Source organism: Panicum virgatum, chromosome 5K (assembly GCF_016808335.1).
Source record: "Panicum virgatum strain AP13 chromosome 5K, P.virgatum_v5, whole genome shotgun sequence".
Classification (NCBI taxonomy): Eukaryota; Viridiplantae; Streptophyta; class Magnoliopsida; order Poales; family Poaceae; genus Panicum; species Panicum virgatum.
The window spans coordinates 52,245,843-52,260,084 of NC_053140.1; the positions used below are offsets into that span (position 1 = coordinate 52,245,843).

General features: G+C 45.4%; 1 protein-coding gene across 1 annotated transcript; it reads left to right on the forward strand.

The window, feature by feature from the left end:
- The first annotated feature begins 9,925 nt into the window (after positions 1-9,925).
- On the forward strand, positions 9,926-13,774 carry LOC120708423 (transcription factor GAMYB-like). The gene is made up of 4 exons (XM_039993663.1): positions 9,926-10,221; positions 10,642-11,031; positions 12,069-13,089; positions 13,165-13,774. Exons 2-4 carry the CDS (start codon positions 10,660-10,662, stop codon positions 13,428-13,430), a joined length of 1,659 nt encoding a protein of 552 aa, XP_039849597.1. The 5' UTR covers positions 9,926-10,221; positions 10,642-10,659; the 3' UTR covers positions 13,431-13,774.
- Positions 13,775-14,242: the final 468 nt, after the last annotated feature.

The window sequence follows — 14,242 nt, forward strand, 5'->3', positions numbered from 1 at the left end:
TGACCCGGCGGTGCACCAGTACTTGGACGACCCAACACATCAGTACAATACCAATGACTCGGTGAGAGATTTGGTCGAGCAAGCTAGCTAGGTCGCGAATGCACGGGTAGCATTAGGCCTTGTTGGAACTAACGCGGAAGAAACCTGGCGTTTGGCAACCCAACGGTTCCTTCGCAGCAAAGTTCAGCGAAATTCCTGCATGCGCTTCCTCTGCTGCTTCCTTTTTTTTTCCAGTTCTTGAGGATCTCTTTTCCTGGGCAGGAACTGCCCGGGGTGGTAGTAACTCTGAACCTGACGTAGCAAGTTTAACATGCGTTTGAACCAAGGAAAGAAAAGAGATTGCAGGATCTACGCGCGCATCAGCTGATGAACGGCCGCGCCGCGGACCTGACGCGGCGGTATCTTTCTTTCTTTCCCTGGTGCCACACCTAGCGGCCTGTGCGTGTACGGTGTACCCGCGGATTCCTGGCTGTGGCCGCCGCAAGCAGGATCAGGCTGCCACATGCGAGGTCGGCCCGCATAGCAGCAGCGACGACGATCCTGCGTTCGCTGCACAGTGCTGCGGCTGCCGCTGCAGACGCGACGAAGAACACAGTGCTCTTTTCTTTTTCTGCAAGAGCAGGTGAGCGCACCCACACGGCCACACTGCCCCCAAGAGAAAAAAAAGGTGATCACACACTATTTTCTCATAAAAACGGAAATGAATGCAGCGAGCACCGTCCGCGCGTGTCGTCCCTGTCCAACCACGAACCAATCCTTCCATCGCCGGTCGGTCGACCGACCGCTGCCCGGTCGCGGACGGAGGCACGGAGCAGCGCGACCAACCCGACCCCCGTGGTTTCGCCGTCGTACGCGCGCGGCGCCGGCGTACACAGCCTGCCGCATCCCGCCCGTGCGTGCGGTGCCGCGCCGCGCCGCCATCGCAGCCGGCCGCCGAAACATACCCGCGGGCCGCGGCACGCCCCGAACCGGAGCGGCTACAGCCTACAAACGGTGTGGTCTCCGAGCCCGGATGCACGCCGCACGCGGCACGCGCGCGCACGTCCAGACCTGGAGGTCTCCCCCCGCCCAAGGATGGCAAGCGTTGCTCAGAGCGCGGCGAAAGGCAGCGGCCGCGCTTGCCCCAACCGGGGAGGACCAGCGACCAGCGACCAACGAGGCGACGGACGCCACCGCCTGGCCGCCCGCTGTGGCGCTGTGTCGACGCCTCCGGCCTCCATGGATGGACCCAGAAGGCCTCCCGGTTCCGGGGCGCCAGCCAGAGCGTCGCGGACTCGCGGACGTTTCCGTCGGGAAGCGCTTTCCCGCCTGAGTCCGGGAACGGGAAACCGGCCGGTTCCCGGTGAAAACCGCCAGAAACCGGACGGGATGACACTTCAAATTCAAAAATCGGGAAACCGGTTTTCCCGACCGGGAACCGGTGTTTTTTGACCGGGAAACCGGTCACAGCTGCCGGGAATTAAAAAAACAGGTGCAGTGAAGCCAAATTTTACAAAGAAATGACTCCATTTGAACAATTGACATGTCGTAAGATATTTTGAAGACATATATAATGTTTTAATGTATATAATGGACATAGCATTGCATAGTTAGTACGAACAATGAAAATTTTGGCAGCATTTCAGTGCAAATTGAATACATGACATGGCACAAACATATATAAGATACATATATACATGTCACACACATATATAGACATGTCACAGCATATGTTTTACACATATAGCGCCTTACAAATACAAGTCATATAGCACCGTTGAATTTGACCGAAAAATGTCGTCGGCTGCGGTGAAAATAAAATTTTTTAACAGCATTTCCCCCTAATTTTGTAAAAAGCATTGCACAAAATATACATCGAGCAATTGTATATCATTGACACAGAGATAATGTATATAAATAGAAGTTCATACACACTAGTTCATACAAATCATCAAATACATAACCAAAGTCCATGCTCCATAGTACACATTATTCCACATGATACATACAAATAACATGATGTGTATTTGATGATTTGTATGGACTATGGATATGAAGTTTGGATGGACTATTGTTGTGATTTATGGACTACTCATGCGAACACAACATTTATATGTATATGAACTTCTATTTATATGTTTATCTCCCTGTCAATGATACATAAATGCTTGATATATACTTTGTGCAATGCTATTTACAAAATTACGGGGAAATGTTGCCAAAATTTTTAATTTTCCCCTCGGCCGACGGCATTTCCCGGTCAAAATCAACGGAAACCGGTCGGGAAACGTCGGTTCCCACTCGGGATGCAGCGGTTACCGTTCATACAAATTTTTTAAAAATTTTTAAAGTTTGGCGAAATTTTTCGGGAAATTCTAGCGGTTTCCAATCCCGGATAGTTCCGGGAACGGGAAATTTTTCCGGTTTCCGGCGGATCCCGGACGGGAAGTGAAACCCTGCTCGCGGTACAGCGAGGACCCACGCAACATGGGCGGGGGTGGGTGGGACCACGCGACCCCCCGCAGGGGGGCCGGTGGGGCCCGCGCGCACTCCCACGAGGCCTGCATGTTCGCCCCTGGTTGCTTGCTCGCCTCGCCCTCACCGGCTCGCCCGGTCGCCCCCCTGCCCGCCGGACTCGTCGCGTGTGGGGGTCGTGGTCCGCAGGCCCGGTCCGGTTGGTTCGAGCCGCGCGGGACGGCCGGACCCCCCCCCCCCACCCCCACACACCTTCGTGGGGAAAAAGGGAGCTTGGGACGGTCGCGCGTCACCCGCATCGCGCGACTAGGGTTTTTTTTACCAACAGGTCCGACGAAACCGCCGTCATCCGGTTCCGATAAATCAGACCGGTTTGACAGGTTACCAGAAAAAACCGATCAAATTCAAATTTCAAACAAAAAAGGCAGTTCAACCAGTTTCCACCGGTTAGCCGACTGGTTTACCGGTCCGATTTGACCGGTTACCGGTCGGTTTGAGTGGTAACCGACTAAATTCAATTTTTTTTGTTTAAATTCAAATGCCCGCAAAATATACTAAATGAATATTTGTATAACATGTTTTAGCCTAAATGAACTCTCCAACCTTTTTTTTACTACTTTTACATTAATACAACATATAACAGATTTTACATTGTATTTGTATACTTTTGTATGCACGCTTTTTTTTGTTTAACTTCAAATGCTCGCAAAGTATACTAAATGAATGAATATTTGAAAAAATTTGACACCATTAGATTCGTCGCAACTTGAAGTATTTTTAGAATTTTTTTTATTTTTTGAATTTTAAATTTTGGTTGGTTTGAAACCGACACAAACCGGAACCGGTCCGGACCGGTTTGACCGGTAACCGCGGTTTCCGGACCGGTTCCGGTTGGTTTTTTTAACCCTGCGCGCGACACGCTTCTGTGCCCGGAACCCCTCTCTCCCTGAGCGCCCGAGCCCTTTTTCTTTTTCCCTTTCCTCCCCGCCGGCTTGCCGTGGCGTGGCGGCCGAAAGCCCGAAACTGCCGTGGTTGGCGTGGCGCCCGGCGGCCGCCGGCGACCGATGAGAACGGTTCAGACCTGAGAGGCCTTCAGGCCTGGAGCAACCAGGACGGTGACGACTGGTGAGGGGCGATCGATCGAGCGAAGCGAAGCAAACGGTGGCACGAAACTCGTGCCCCGCTCCCCCCTCTCTCTTTCCTCCCCTTGCGTAGGTTTATTGTTTCAGGGGGATCGTACCGTAAGCGGGGCTGGGTTTCCGGCCAGTCCTGCACGGCTGGCGCCCAGAGCCTTTGCTTCCGCGCGTGTTGCGTGCGCGCCCGGTTCGCTAGGCTAGCGACCGATCCATTCTGCATGCACGGCTCCTCCGATACAGGTCCTTTTTCTTCTTGGAAAAAAAAATCAATGCAAATCTATTTTGTGGCTATCTACCGATGCCTGATGGAAGCATGGCCCTCCTTCATTTCTTTTCTGTATTTTCTTTCCCTTTTCGACCTGATGATGATTCTGTCGAGAAGGGTGTCCTCTGTGCTGAAACGTGTGGAGGATGTAATTATTTTATTTCAAAAAAAAATTACAGAGCTTGTACATAGTATACTAGTACTACAATCTAAATGAGCTACGGACGTGGGGCAGCGTGGCCATCACTGCCGCAGTACAGCGACAGTGAAGCGCTGCAGTACTTGTAGATTGCGCGAAGATCCGTGGGCTACCCGGCTCTGAATCGCCCGTGCCCTGGCCGCAAAAGTGGCTCCCGTTCCCGTAGCCCATCAGCCTGCAGCGCCGGTCGTACAAAGAGAAGAAATCACGCCCCTGTCCTCGCCGGCCGGTCGCCACTGACCAACCATCGTAGCAGTCTAGCGGAATTAACACCGATCGACCGACCGAGCACTCTCGAAGTGAGCACAGACCACTAGTGCCTCTGCGTACGTTACCGTGTCTTGCTTCCCTTTTCCAGAACTGCCAGAGTTACCCTTCTCTGCTAGAGCAGAAAAAATTACCGGCCGGACGGCACATGTCTGCGAGCTGTGCTGGGTACTAGTACGTAGCCACGTAGGATCGGAGTCCCGCTGGTATACTCTGCCTTGTACTGTACCGGTAACTTTTCCTTTTCCAGGGATCTACGTAATGCTGCAGCTTTCATGATGGTCGTGGTCGCATGGCACTCACGTATAGGTGACATGCTATCTATTATTTTATTATTCGATCAATAAATAAAGTCTCCACGTACGTTCGCTCTTAAGGTCTAATAAGAAAAAATAAAATTACCCACCACTGCCATTATGATAAAAATCGACCTAAAATATTCATGTGTCTGAAAAAATATAGCTCACCACGCCATTATAAAGAAATTAATCCAACCCCTATTATTATGATAAAAATCGATCCAAAATACTCTGTGTCTAACTAAATATAGCACACAACGCTATTATAAAGAAATTAATCCAACATTTAACATAGTAATGAGACTCAAAACAACTAGCATTGGGTAAGCTAGGAGATTCTTAAAAAATTACGATCATGATTTTTAATTTATTTTTTCCACGAGCATAAACATTGATAAAAAAAATTCGGACAAGCTTCAGAAAAATATTTGCACACCATAGCACCACGCTAGAAAAAGTAGAAAAATTGCAGCCTCATAGTATACTGCGATATCTTATTATTTTGCCAACAAACGAAGCCTCTACGTTCGATCTTAAGGCCTAAAAATTTCCACATTAATCAGAGAAAATAAGAGAAATTAAAATTATCCACTACTGCCATTACGATAAAAATCGGCCCAAAATACCACTGTGTTTGACTAAATATAGCCCACCATGCCATTATAAAGAAACTAATCCGATATGTAACATAGTAATGATACTCTAAACAACTAGCATTGGATAAGCTAGGAGATTCTTAAAAATTACTATCATAATTTTTAATTCATTTTTTCTACAGGCATAAACATTGATAGAGAAAAATCCGGACAAGCTCCAGAAAAATATTTGCACACCACAACACTACGCTGGAAAAAGTGGAAAAGTTGTAGCCTCACAGTTTACTGAGAAATACTATCATTTTAGTTGAATAATTATAATATTATTTTTAGCATACAATCGAAACATGTACAGACAAAGTTAATATGTATTCTATTTACTAATATTTCATTCAAAAGTCATGTTGAAACTAATAAATGGCGCTGAAAAAACCAGAAATAATCTTATGTCAACCATTGTTTATCTCACTATCTTAGTCAAATAAGTTGCAGCATATTTGAATTGATTAAATGAATACCCAAGACTAAGAGAGGAACAAAATAGGTGCACTAAATCTATATTCCATTGGAAATGATAAGGGGGATGAGAATAAGAAAAAAAGGAAAAGGAAAATGAGAAAAAGGAAAAGCAAGCTAGGGCAGATACGAAGTGGACGACGCGGAGGAGTGGAGTGTGGAGTGTGGAGTGTGGAGGAACTATTATTGGATTAGAGGTAACAACGAAGAAATAAATGGTTGGGGGTGAATAGAATCCACACGCTCTATCGATTCTACGAATTAAGCTGGGAATGAGAGAGTAAACCTCTCCTTTTTGTCTATCCCCTTGAGCAACCAAACAAGAAGCAACGGCACCAGCAGGTGAGTATCAGGAAGACGTCAAGAAGTTGCCGCAAATCATTGACTTAGAATTCAAATTAAATAAATAAAAACATTACGCTACAACATTAACCGTAACACATGAACCTAAAAAAATGCTCAAAAATGTTCTTATGTCAAAAATAATACTACCTCCAAATGAATAATAATTTGTTTGCCATTGACGCGATCCTCAAAACACAACTTTGAGTACTATTAAAAAATTTACATTTTAGTGAAACTAAATATTTTTTTAATCAACGTATACAACAACAAACTTAGAACTATCTCAAAATGGTATCCAATTCAAACCTAGAAGGAGTATGAAAATAAAATCAAATTATTAATCCTCAAAATAGCTTTAATAGATCTTGATTTTTGTCAACAAAAAAATATTATTTTATGAAAGCTAATTAAAAAATGTAACTTTAAATATACTTACACCTAGCCGCACAAATAATAAATATAAATAATTAAATAATTTAAAATATAACATTAGAGATGGTAACATCTAGCCGCGCAAATGCGCAGGTGGCCTTCGGTTTCCTTTATTTACCGCTTTCCTTTTCTTTGTGGGAGTGTTTGACGAGGGAATAAATGCCAGATCCATGTGAAAAAAAAGCAAATTTGTGGGCACGAGTTGTGTTGAGGTAAAGGGTGAAAGGAAGCCCTGGTGCATCTATACGTTGGTAGGCTACATCAAAGTGTTTGAATTTTGAAACATTTCCAATTGAACGGAGTTCTTTTGACCGGAAGGCCTTTTTTTAACAGCATACGCAAGGTCCCCATGCATGTAAACTAGCGTAGTTTTATCCTCGGATTATATGGACCTCTCATGTGCTCAGTTTTATTTATATTTTTCTAAAAAGATAGGTTGTTAACTTAAAAAAAAAGATAGGTTGCATCGGATGCCAGTTTTACGTCAACATTGAACTCTTCAATCATCTCTCCATAAAGTCTGTTAGAGGACATTATTTGCATCGGAGGAGCTACTTTTTTTTCATAATAAAATTCCATGGTGCGCATAGAGTCTTAATTCGAATAATAAGAGATAGGAAAAAAAAGTTCCAATTTTTCGTTGATTTATGTTTGCACCTACAAATGTTAAACCGATGTGGCAAGTGTGTGAGTACATGGATTTTTTTTGTTTGTATGTGAAGCACATCTCTTTGTGTTTCTACAATTAGCAAGGTGCTAAGCATAAGCGGGTACGCAGGCGCGCCTTTATTTTCAAAAGCCTCGTAGTATAGATTGGCAACGCAATACTTACCAAAAAAGTATAGATTGGCAACGCAATACTTACCAAAAAAGCATCCGCGTCCGCATACATGAAGTACTACAACTAAGTCTTCACCACTCAAACTAAAGATATAGTTCCACATAAGAAAGCGCCCAAAACAAAAGCTGCTCAACTCCATCCACTGCTGTTCACAATATTGTAACCCTGCTAGGTCAATTCCCATTGTATGCCGTACCACTCCTAATCAAGAGCTAGCGTCTTTTGTTGCACAACTCTAAGCCTGCAGCAGGCAGGCGGGGCGCGAAGATACGGTGCGAGACAAATTTAATGGACCGGGCGCATGTGCGGTTTCCCCTCCGGGCCTGGCACGCAGGGACGAGCACCTGGGCGGCTCACCACGTGCGCCCCCCGATTTAGCAGCGCCGCGAGGCTCCCTCCGTCGCCCACCAAACCCCGCGCCGGGCCGGCTATGTACTCACTCTTCCGCGCGGCGCGAAGCCGGATCGCGCCGGAGCACGGCGTGTTTCGTTCGCGCGCCCCGGAAGCAACCGCGCCCTCCTCCCCTTTTCTGGAGCTCTGGCCGCGGGTTTTGGCGGCCGGGTGCTGGCTTTGGCTTGGCTTCCGCCCTCCTGGCGGTGGTGGTGGTGGGTAAAAGCTGGCCTGATGGGGGCGTGCATGCAACGGTTGACTTGTCGTCCGCGCGAACTGGCATGTTGGAGTGTTATTCTGATCGAGCAGCAAAGTTTGAGCAGCGAGGAAGAGTGACGCGATCGTCACCGTGGGCTAGTGCACCTCCGTTAAAATTAGTGTCCGTTCCACGTGAAACTTGGACGTTTTTATCTTTTTTTTTCCTTTTTCGATAAAACCCTTCGGGATGTATCATATTGTATGGGTGTGACTGTGTAAACTGTAAATTGTCATTCGTGCTATATAATTGTTTTTTTATAAAAAGATGTACAAGTAATAAATACTTGATAGGACATGCCAGCTAGTGAAAGAGAAAAAAACCGTTGTGAACTTGACCCCAGGACAAAAGTTGATGTGATATACGTCCGACTCGTATACACAACATCGTCGAATGTCACATTTTTTATTTTGGCTTGAACCCAGGACTGTGTTTTTGTTTGTATAGGTGATTGGGAGAGCTCATGGTCTAATAATACAATAATTTTTGGAACAAAAACACACTAGGGAAAAGCAGTGGCAGAATAGATTAGAGTTGTAAAGAGTAAGCGAGAAAGGTGCTACCATTACTATGGCCGTGTTTGGTTACATGTGAAATTTTTCGCGCACATTTTTCGAGAAGAGAATCTCATACGCATGGAGTACTAAATGAAGTCTATTTACAAAACCTTTTCAGGGATGAGTGTAATTTTTCGAGACGAATCTAATGACGATAATTAATTGATGATTTGCTACATTGATGCTACAGTAACCATCCTCTAATCGCGCGGTCAAAGGCCTCATTAGATTCGTCTCGCGATTTACACGGGGGGTTGCGGAGGTGGTTTTGTAATTAGACTTCATTTAATACTCTAAATTGGTGGTCAAAAGTGCTACAGTAATTTCATGGAAATAAACCAAACACGGCCTATGAAAGGAAAAAAATTTCTACATTTGGTATAAAGGCCACCTTTCCTTTGAGCAACATGGAAATGTTTTAGGCGTTTAACTGAAGGTATCTTCTCATTCGCAAGGTATATTCATCATTTCATCTACGTTCTACACACATAAAAAGGAGATTCCACAAATGGCACTTGGCTATTTTCTTTTAGCAAGTGGATCGATCCTTCGTGAACCAATAACCTTCATGTGAACTCCTTGCAAAATTTTCCAACGGAAATAGTTTCACAACACCACATTGGTAAATGTGTTAGCAATTTTAATTCTACAACGAAGAAAATTCATTGGAAGTTCATGGAAAGTTTGTGGCCTCCAAATATAGGATAATGCTCTGACCTATCATTTTTTTGGCCGGGGATCATATATATATATAGTCTTTGGTCCTAAGAAAGAGGAGTCATGAAAAAAAAAAGTAGAATTAGGAGAACCCTATACGTTAGACGGTTGAAAAGACAAAGCGGTTAGTTAATATCGCTAGCTTACAATTGGAATCGAGAGGTCAGGATTATGTCTTCTACCTCTCGACTAATTTCTTCTTCCCCGCGTATTTTCCCGCCTCCCGCTCGACTGATTAAATTGTCATGGCGACGCTCCTATCTCCAAGTCCACCGTCGGCATACCTATGACGCTAACTTCTCATTTCTACGCTACATGGCCTCCCACCTCGACCACCACCTGCTAGAAACCCACGGCGGCGGGCGATGCTCATCACAATAGGTATGTGAAAATATTACATAATTTGATTCATCACCTAGAGCATAACAACTTGTTTTAAATAAAGATGTATTCACATTCACGGTTTGAGTCGCCTAGAGCGATAGGACTTGCTGTAAATACAGATGTATTCTTCAATACTAGTACATGAGAAGAAAAATTTTAAAGAAATTAGGGGCCTAGAGAGAGAAAATAGGTGCCCCTGCGCTCACGCCCAATACCATGGCTTCTCTGGCGCTGTACCTTTCAGCTTTATAATCTGCCCCCAAGCAAATCCTCCACTCTCGCAGCCAGGCTCGCGCACTCTCTCTCCGCCTGCTCTCTCACTCCTCAAAACTCTCTCCCTCCCCTGAAAATTCTCCACATACTCTGGTTCTAAGTGGTGGCGGCATCTCGCTTAGGCGAGATCCTCCTCGCCCGGTTTCTACTCCTCTGCTCCACCCAAGTCGCCTCCTCTCCAGCAATCCTCTGCTGAGCTCACAAGAGCAGGGGGGGGGCAATTGGAGGAGCTCAACTCAGCAGTCAGCGCCACCCCCCGCCTCGATCGGCACCGGCTGCTGCGAGATCGGCCAGGTAGCTCCGGCTCTTGTTGAATTCAGAATTATTCTGAGTTGCCTGGTGTGATCCGAGGGGGAAAGTGCTGAATTTTGGTTCCCTTCCTTCTCCGCCCCAATTCTGCCGTTCTTGGGACGGAGGGAGTGCTGGTCACGGCATGTGGTGCTTTGATCTGTGAATTATGAGAAACGAAGCCACCGTTCTCTTGTTTTTTACCGAAAATCTCGGCTAAATTGTAGTGCTGCCCCTGCTTGGAGTTTTTGAGCTGAACATGGTTTAGCCGTTAATTAAGTACTTGTTTCCTTTTCTCTCTGATGATGAATTTAGGAATTAGGTAGTAGTTTTCATCTAGTGATACTGCTCTTTCCATTATTTTTTGGAAATAACCCAAGTGCTAATCTAATACTGCTTCCACCCTGTTCTGCGTCCATAATTCAGGCGGCCTGACCGCGCGCGATGTATCGGGTGAAGAGCGAGAGCGACTGCGAGATGATGCTGCAGGACCAGATGGACTCGCCGGTGGCCGACGACGGCAGCAGCGGCGGGGGGTCGCCTCACAGGGGTAGCGGGCCACCCCTGAAGAAAGGGCCGTGGACATCCGCGGAGGACGCCATCCTGGTGGACTACGTCAAGAAGCACGGCGAGGGGAACTGGAACGCGGTGCAGAAGAACACCGGCCTGTTCCGCTGCGGCAAGAGCTGTCGCCTCCGGTGGGCGAACCACCTCAGGCCCAACCTCAAGAAGGGGGCCTTCACCCCCGAGGAGGAGCGCCTCATCATCCAGCTCCACGCTAAGATGGGGAACAAGTGGGCGAGGATGGCTGCTCATGTAAGTGCTATGATGATTGCATCCTCTGCACATAACCATGCAGTTCTTTACCAAGTTTCCAGAATTGATTCGTTCTTTAGGTCGTCACGTACGTGCAGTTTTTAATTCAAGGTGTTTATTAATTCTGTACTTAGGAATTACCGTTTCATGAAAAACAGAGATGGTTTATTTAGAGAACTATTTCGTTTTCACGCATTGGAACTGTACTTATATGTTAGTGTGGCTTTACTGTTACCGTTCTACAATAGATTTTCAAGTTTAATTCAGTAGATGCCATCTTTGTTTTAAAAAAAATTAGGCCTGGGAAATTTTCGTGTAGCAACCTTCTCAAATCATCCTGGTCCACAAATCTTAAGTTTCTATGATCACTCCTGATCTGTAATACCACGAAATGATCACTTTCAAAAAAAAAATTATCTTTGGTTTTCAACTCCATATGACCTGTCAGTGTTACTCTTTTATGGATAAAGACATCGTTGGTAGTCATATTCAAAGGTAGGAATACTTCACCTGAGCAGCAAAGATAGCTACCCCAGAGGCTGACTCTACTTTCTTTGTCACGAAAAGCATGTTGGCCTGGCTACTAGTTTTTCTTTGAATTTCAACAATCAACTGGAAAGGATGCTCAACACGGCAATTGTGTCTTATCTCTTATCAATCCTTTATTTTGAGACTTAGGTAACTCATATTCTCATGTTAGCAAACTCTTCAAATCTAGCCAGACTGTCTTTGTCTGACATACAAGTTACTTGATTATAAGGTGCTTAAATTGATAGCTCGAGAAGATATATTTTGGTGACACCAAGTAGTAGCACCATTTTTGCCATCGTCACCTGTATGTTCTTACTACAATTTGGTAACACATAAGTTCCGGTCAATTAATGCTTTCACCCTGTGTCTTTATTAATAAAAAAATGTTTTGAAATATTTCATATGCTTTATCATGTATGCATGTCTCCACTAAGTTCCTATTTTTACCCTGGATAATTTTAGTCTTTATCTACAATGCCATCATTGACCTTGAGCACTGTTCTCAGTTGCCAGGGCGTACTGACAATGAAATTAAGAACTACTGGAACACTCGAATAAAGAGATGTCAACGAGCTGGTCTTCCTATCTATCCTGCTAGTGTGTGCAATCAATCTTCAAGTGAAGATCAGCAAATTTCTGGCGATTTTAACTGTGGCGAGAATATATCCAATGATCTTTTGAGTGGGAACAGTCTTTATCTACCAGATTTTACCAGTGACAATTTCATTGCTAATACAGAGGCTTTATCCTATGCACCTCAGCTTTCAGCTGCTTCAATAAGCAATTTGCTTGGCCAGAGTTTTGCATCAAAGAATTGTAGCTTCATGGATCAGGTAGACCAATCAGGCATGCTGAAACAATCTGGCTGTGTGCTCCCTGCATTGAGCGATACTGTTGATGGTGTGCTTTCCTCAGTGGATCAATTTTCAAAAGACTCTGAGAAGCTCAAGCAGGCTTTAGGTTTTGATTATCTCAATGAAGCCAATGCTAGCAGCAAGACTATTGCACCTTTTGGGGTTACACTTTCTGGCAGCCATGCCTTTTTAAATGGCATCTTCTCTTCTTCTAGGCCCATCAATGGTCCTTTGAAGATGGAGCTCCCTTCACTCCAAGATACCGAATCTGATCCAAATAGCTGGCTCAAGTATACTTTGGCTCCTGCAATGCAGCCTACTGAGTTAGTTGATCCTTACCTGCACTCTCCAATAGCGACCCCATCAGCGAAATCTGAGTCTGCATCACCAAGGAACAGTGGTCTTCTGGAAGAGCTGCTTCATGAAGCTCAGGCACTAAGATCTGGGAAGAACCAACTACCATCTGTCAGAAGTTCAAGTTCCTCTGCTGGTACACCATGTGAGACTACTACGGTAGTTAGCCCAGAGTTTGATCTCTGCCAGGAGTATTGGGACGAACATCACAGTTCTTTCCTCAATGAATGTGCTCCTTTCAGTGGATATTCGTTCACTGAATCCACTCCTGTTAGTGCCGCGTCACCTGATATCTTTCAGCTCTCCAAAATTTCTCCTGGTGAGTACATATATTCGATGACCCTTTCTTCTCATTTGCACCCTTTCTTTCAGCTGACCGCTTATTCATTTGCAGCACAAAGTCCTTCAATGGGCTCTGGTGAGCAGGCAGTAGAGCCTAAACATGATGCGGCAGGTTCACCTCATCCTGAAAACCTGAGGCCAGATGCACTATTCTCTGGTAACACAGCTGATCCATGCTCTTTCAACGATGCCATCGCAATGCTACTGGGCAACGACATGAATGCCGAGTCCAAACCAGTTGTCGGTGACGGAATCGTATTCGGTTCTTCCTCATGGGGCAACATGCCACAGGCTTGTGAAATTTCGGAATTCAAATGAATTCCCTGCTCCTCCTTGAACGCTGAAGGAGGTTCTGTTCTTGCCGATTGTATTGAGGTCAATGTCAAGGAAGGCCTTATTGATTCTGACGCCGCATTACTGACAAAAGACCTTCTGAGGGCGCCCAGGTGCAGCAGCTACCGAATGTGATTATCTTCATGCGACTAGTCATTTTGTCGAATAAAGAGCATGGAGATAAACCGGATATTTTACTTTTGTTGCTTTCTATTAGAGAACCGTTTTTGTCATCCCTGTGGTCTGGATTCTGTTGGAAATGCTTCATGGTTTTTGTTGAACAATGTAATATCAGTCATTTGATGTCATGCTGTGTACTATCTCGTGGATGGATTTGCATGCGGTAGCAATTTACTGAAGCATAGATTGCTGCTAGCTTATTCTTTCCGCAGCTTGGAAAGTTGATGCTTTTTTAGATGTGCATTAAATTGCTATAGAGAAGTGAGAAGTTATTTAGGGACCTTTTTTTTTAGGAACGGCGGGGGATGAGACATGAGAGTCCCCAGTGACCACAGATGCCGGCATTAGCTGGTAATGGACGGTGCGTGCACCGAGTTACAGATTTTGTGTAAGGTTAGAAGTGCAAAAGCAGGGGCGAGGTAGATTTCAAGGGTGGTAGGCCCCTGGTTCAGTGAGAGCACCAATCTTGCACCACAGTTCTTGGCTTTCGGCCTTTCGCTGCCTTTGCAAATCTGCTAGCTTAGCTGGTGGCTGAAGCAAAAAGAGAGGATAAGATGCCAAGTGATGAATGATTAGGGTTGCGACATTGTGGCTTCAGAGTTGGACAGCGTTCGGCA